The sequence below is a fragment of the Micropterus salmoides genome, unplaced genomic scaffold (assembly GCF_014851395.1).
Source record: "Micropterus salmoides isolate LMB-PRFRI ecotype aquatic unplaced genomic scaffold, ASM1485139v1 Ms_hic_scaffold_4647, whole genome shotgun sequence".
NCBI classification, from domain to species: domain Eukaryota; kingdom Metazoa; phylum Chordata; class Actinopteri; order Centrarchiformes; family Centrarchidae; genus Micropterus; species Micropterus salmoides.
In genome coordinates this window covers 1-5,969 of record NW_024044092.1, presented here as the reverse complement: position 1 = coordinate 5,969, position 5,969 = coordinate 1, and the positions used below count along the sequence as shown (strand labels likewise).

At 39.4% G+C, this 5,969-nt stretch overlaps 1 protein-coding gene across 1 annotated transcript; it reads left to right on the top strand.

The window, feature by feature from the left end:
- The first annotated feature begins 1,010 nt into the window (after window positions 1-1,010).
- On the top strand, window positions 1,011-2,577 carry LOC119888009 (collagenase 3-like). Its single transcript, XM_038698501.1, has 4 exons — window positions 1,011-1,129; window positions 1,219-1,367; window positions 1,583-1,715; window positions 2,529-2,577. The coding sequence occupies exons 1-4, from the start codon at window positions 1,029-1,031 to the stop codon at window positions 2,575-2,577; spliced, it is 432 nt and encodes a 143-aa protein (XP_038554429.1). The 5' UTR covers window positions 1,011-1,028.
- The last annotated feature ends 3,392 nt before the right edge of the window (window positions 2,578-5,969 follow it).

The window sequence follows — 5,969 nt, the reverse complement described above, 5'->3', positions numbered from 1 at the left end:
CTAAAATAACTTGGCCAGATTTCTAGAAATGAGAGCTGCTCCATCCCAAGTGGGATGGATACCGTCTCTCCAAATCAGACCAGGTTTTCCCCAGAAAGTCTGCCAATGATCTACAAAGCCCACATCGTTTGCTGGACACCACCTCGACAACCAGCGGCGGAATGACGACATGCGGCTATACGTGTCATCACTGGTCAGATTTGGCAGGGGTCCAGTGAAAACTACGGTGTCCGACACTGTTTTTGCGTATGTACACACCGATTCAACCTTAATCTGGTACAGGCCATGGTTATCTCTCGCATCGACTATTGCAATGCCCTCCTAGCAGGTCTCCCACCTTGTGCGGTGAAACCCTTACAAATGGTTCAGAACGCAGCAGCGCGTCTGTTTTTTGATCAGCCCAAAAGGACTCATGTCACTCGATTACTCAGTGACCTCCACTGGCTCCCCATGGCCTCCAGAATCAAATTCAAGTCACTAATGCTTGAATACAGAGTGACTACTGGGTCTGCACCATCTACCTAAACTCCATATTACAAACTTACGTCTTCTCGGCCGCTACGCTCCTCCAATGAACGCCGCCTGGCTCTGCCATCCCTTCACACAAAGCAATCCCAGTCCCAGCTATTCTCATCTGGACACCACAATGGTGGAACAAGCTACCACACGCCATCAGAGCAGGGGCGTCCCTCTCTAACTTCAAGAAGCTCTTGAAAACTCATCTCTTCCGAGAACACTTCCTTTATAACACCTCTAACTCCTAACCTCTAACATACACGTCCTGTGCTCTTCTTCTTCCCTACAATGATCTGTATTGATTGCATTTTTGTTTTGATTGCACTTTTTGTTAACTTACTTCCTTCCCTAGGTATCTACCCCATTGATGTGATATGTACTGTGAGCTCTTACTAGTCTTTATTGTCAGTTGTAGATCTGTAGTGATGCTCTGTTGATGCTTGTATGTTGTTCCTCAAATGTAAGTCGCTTTGGATAAAAGCGTCTGGACGCTGGATGCTGATACCTTAGAGATGATGAAGAAGCCCCGCTGTGGCGTTCCAGACGGCATCGATGCCAGTTGCTCCACTTTTGGAGAAAACCTCAAGTGGACTAAGAACAGCCTCACCTACAGGTGAATGATCTGAAGAGAGAAAGTGTGGTGAAACAGTAATTGTAGGAAGTCTATCAAATAATGTTCTTGACTATTTTTCTGTCCTACAGGATAGAGAACTACACACCTGACATGCCAGTGTCAGAGGTCGATGACTCCATAGAGAAGGCACTGCAGGTTTGGGCCAAAGTCACTCCTCTGAGATTCACAAGAATCTACAGTGGCACTGCTGACATCATGATCTCCTTTGGCCGCCTACGTGAGTACAAAATAACTTTTCTTGTCTTTCCAGTTATAAACTGTGATGTCCCATAAAGTATCTTAGCTTTAACTACATATGTTTTCTGTGTCTTGAATCACATTGGAAAGCTGATCATCTGTAGCAGTAAGATGCTGTCTTACTAAAACCCAGTTCTGAGTTCTCTAGATCTATTTTGTTTGCAAAGCTTGACGTGAATTTGTTCTTGCTAACAGAGCATGGTGATTATTACCCCTTTGATGGTCCTGGACGCACTCTTGCCCATGCCTTCGGCCCAGGGCCTGGAATTGGAGGAGATGCTCATTTTGATGAAGATGAGAGGTTCACTTTCCGCTCCAACAATAGTGAGTTTGTTATTTATGCTCTGCGTGGGACAGTGGTGGAAAGTAACTTTGGACATTTACTGGAGTGTTCTTGATGTAGTAGTTTTCCGCTGCTAAATTTGTTGTAGTTGTAACTATAGTTGTACAACAACTCTTGTTGTTAAGAGTAACTTCTCAGATTTAGATTTTATATTAAAAATATGATAGGCTTACAATTATTCAAAAATGCTAGGGCTTCTTGTCATGTTTCAGAAGTGTGTGAGTTGTTGAAAGTTTCACCAAAGAAACATTTCCCCCCTAAACGTTTGATGTGGTTTCATTTAATTAATTTCGTTTAAATTATATTACTATAATATTTCAGAAAAAAGATCAGAGAAGAGTCCAAGAGATGAATACATCTTTGTGAATCAGCTTAATTGATAAAGCATCAGATCAGATGGTTGGAAACCATTGGACTAAACTATATAACTGTAATTAGTAGTAGTTGAATCTAGTAGTTAAAAGCAGTAAAAACTAGCTCCCCCTCAAACAGAGACAAGAATAAAATGCTGTTTACACATTTATGCTAAATCTAATAATTTAAATAATAATATCCATCACAGGTGACGTTTTTCTGCTGATGTAGTGCTTTATTATTAATTCAGTATATTTACGTAATACAGGACTTCTATTTGTACTGGAGTTTTTCTTAACTGTGGTTTTGGTACTTTGACTCGTGTCCTTCTTCCTACACTGCCATGTGAGAACATTTTAAAGACAAAACTCCATTGTGTGTATTTTGACATGAAAAATTGGTCTTCATCCAGAACAATTCTACCTGTACCTGTTTCTGCTGTAGGCTACGTCCCTTCATGGTGGCTGCCCATGAGTTTGGCCACTCCACATGAAGTATGTTCTCAACAAACATGCCTCGCTTATGAACTAATTGTTTTTGTGTGTTTCAGCTCTTCTGGCGTAGCTACTCCAAGAGTGTGACACCACAGCAAAGTCTCATAACAAACTTCTGGCCCAACGCCCCCATCAACATCGACGCTGCTTATGAAAGCCGACAATCAGACAGTGTCTTATTCTTTAAAGGTACTGTACTTGTATCTACCTGAAGCTCCTAATGACACTATTTTCAAGACTACATTATTTACCTTTACATGCACATATTAAAAAGTATTCCTTTATATCTACAGTCAGAGAGTGTGGGCTTTCAGTGGCTCTGATCCTGTATCTGGCTATCCTAAAAGTCTTAGCAGTTTGGTCTGCCCGCAACTGTGAAGAAAATCGATGCAGTGCTCTATGATGAAGCATCTGGCAAGACTCAGAATGAGCTGTTCTTTACCTTCCCCTTCTTGAATGTATCTAATTACTGTCTGTGTTCTTCAGTTATGATGAGGTCAAAAGGACTATGGACCAGGGATTCCCCAAGCAGTTGGATCAGACCTTCCCTGGCCTGACCAGTAAGGTGACTGCAGCTTTCCAGGACAGAGGTGAGTCAAGTCAAGTCTACTAACATGAGATATTCAGTTTTCTAACAAATGGATGAATGCTGAGAGTTACATCAATAGAGATCAATACTACTCTTATGACCATTTAACATGAAGCTGCAGTAGGAGACCCTTGGCTTAGCATAAAACAGATTGGAAACAGCTAGCAGTTATCCTGACTATCCAAAGTTAACAAATTTGGCGAAACTGAAAGATCACTAATTATCACGTTACGTTTCACATGTTTAATCAGTGCATGTAAAAACGAGCACTGGACTCTTTCTTGGCTGGGTGCAATAACTTCTTGGAGCCTCAGCTGGTTTCTTGGATAAGTGCAGATAGTTTGATAATTACTGAGATTTAAAAGTGTTAGTAGACAGATTTTTACCATTTGGCAGAGTTAGGCTAACTTTTTCCCCTGCTGACCTGCCTTAGAAGTCCAGTGTGTAACATTTAGGGGAACTATTGACAGAAATGCAACATAATATCCAACTATGTTTCCAGTGGTGTATGAAGACCTTATACAATGAACTGTTATGTTTTTATTACCTTAGACGAGTCATTTCTAGCTACATACATCGTGGGTCTCCCTACAAGGAGGTCGCCATGTTGAGCCACCATGTTTTTACAGTAGCCAAAACGACCAAACTGCTCTATAGAGCAGGGGTATTCAATTAGATTTCTAGAGGTCTAGTTAGAGAAAATTTCCTGAAGCAAAGGTCCGGAACATCAAACGACGAACTTGCGTTATCATTCAGTACTAAAACCTATAGTTGTATCAACACATGTTTTTAGTCAACAACGGACTGTCAATCAAATCAAATAATATTTCAGTCAGATTTCACATCAAACTGGAGGGATAATAAATAATAACTATTCAAATAATAAATTCTAAATTTAAGTAAACAATTAAAGTGCCTAATTTTTAGAAAAAATTTAATAAAAAGTGTAGCTTGAAGTGATGAAGTGCTCTTAACCAATTTTATAAAAACTCAACACATCATAACAAATGAACAGCTGTTATGCCTCCTCTTCTCTTTCATTTCCTCTTACAGAGCTACCACTTTCCTACTTTCTGTTGTTCAGTGAGAAAGTGAGCTCCAGCTAGCATATTGGAGATCTGAGATATTCTGGTTTTGAACTGCCCGTGGGAGGAATGTACATGTAAAATCTGTACATTCTTGATTAAAAGTCATGTGAAATCTCTTTTATCTTTCGTCTCCTCAATGTGTGTTTCCAAAACGTCTCTGGTGAATCTCGCGGACTCGACTCGCAAGCATCGGTATGCACAAGATTGGCTGAGCAGCGTCACATGAGACGATTGGAGCACATGCGATTGGTCTGTGAGTTTCCTGGTCCTCTAAACCAGTAGTAAATGCTAGAAAAGCTGCGCGGGTTAAAATAGAAACGCTCCGTCACGAGGTAGTAAGTCTCAATAATAAATGGGCTGTAGGTCGGCGGCCCAGAGAGGACGGCGGCTGGGACCGCGGTCCGCCTATTAGTGACCTCTGCTATAGAGCATGTTTCGTCACTATGTTCAATACTTACAAAGAGAAGAAGTACACTGAAAAGAATCATAGACCCATTTAATCATGTCAATTACTTCTTCTTTTTAACTGAAATAGCTCTGACAAGTTTAGTATTTTGAACTCAACTGTATGAGTTTTAGAACGTTAAACTTGCATTAATTCATTGTGTTGACTATTTGACACTTTTACTTACGTATGTAAGTATCAGTTGAAAAAAAAAAGGCGAGAGTATGAGGATGCCTAGGTCTGCGTCTTTTGAGTTTGAGAAAAATATATACATAATCACTAATATTAGGGTTATCAAGTACTCGGTTAAAACGAGTATCTGGTACAGATACTTTCTATGAGTATCAGAGTAAAATGTGTCTTGAATTTAAAAAAATCAATTACTATTCTCTGAAGCTCAATTCTGAGGCTTTCTGTAAATGGTTTTCTAATAATATAGCAAGTTTGATAGAAATTTCAGGCTTAAATAACTTCCAGTTAATAGTACACTTATAGATTAAGCCCCGCCAATTCTGAGTACAGATACAGAAGATTTGGTGTTCTTGCTCACCCCTGCTAATTATACATGCAGTCATAATTCAAATTCCAACCAAAATATAGACACTTCTGTGGTAAACAAGACTAGTGCCACCGGTGGAAAGGGTTCCAGACAACGGCCTTAAGGCCCTTTCAGAAAGGAGGTGACATCTGCTGCTATTTTGAACTTTGACTGCGGCGTGCACAGGTGCACCAGCAAGCTAACTGCCCCGTCACAAATCATTGAAGATAATAGCAGAGTGGTGCTGTTGTTGTGGTCTGTCTTCAAGGCCCTTTATAGATGTAAACTGAAACAAATTTGGACTTAACTTAACTTGAAATGGAAAGTTGTATTAATTTGGTTAAGTTGCTTTAACTTGAAACTATGAGTTAAAATAACTCAAACTTGTTCATTTAACTAACATTGGGACAACTAGAACACTGTAGTTATATCCACTTATGAACTTAAATTTAGAGTTAAAACAAAGCTTTTCTTTAAAGTTGAGTTTACTCACATTTTTTAAAGCAGCAATTACTTAAGTTTTTAAGTTGAACCATCTAGATAATTTTTACAGTGTAGTAGAAGACACAGAATCAGAAGAGCTTTATTGTCAATTAGCGTTACACATACAAGGAATTTGTTTTAGTGATAAGGTGCACACGTAGACAAACATACAATTGACATGAATAAATGTAGAAATATAAAATGTGGAATAAGCAAATGCAAGTTATATAAGAATAAAATAATAGAGA

What these genes read in the sequence shown, in the direction of transcription:
- LOC119888009 (XM_038698501.1), top strand. Translation starts at nt 1,029, where the DNA reads ATGATGAAGAAGCCCCGCTGTGGCGTTCCAGACGGCATCGATGCCAGT. An exon ending in AAGAACAGCCTCACCTACAG is followed by an intron (nt 1,130 to 1,218) that starts GTGAATGATCTG and finishes TCTGTCCTACAG; the next exon opens with GATAGAGAACTACACACCTG. An exon ending in TTCCGCTCCAACAATAGTGA is followed by an intron (nt 1,716 to 2,528) that starts GTTTGTTATTTA and finishes TTTCTGCTGTAG; the next exon opens with GCTACGTCCCTTCATGGTGG.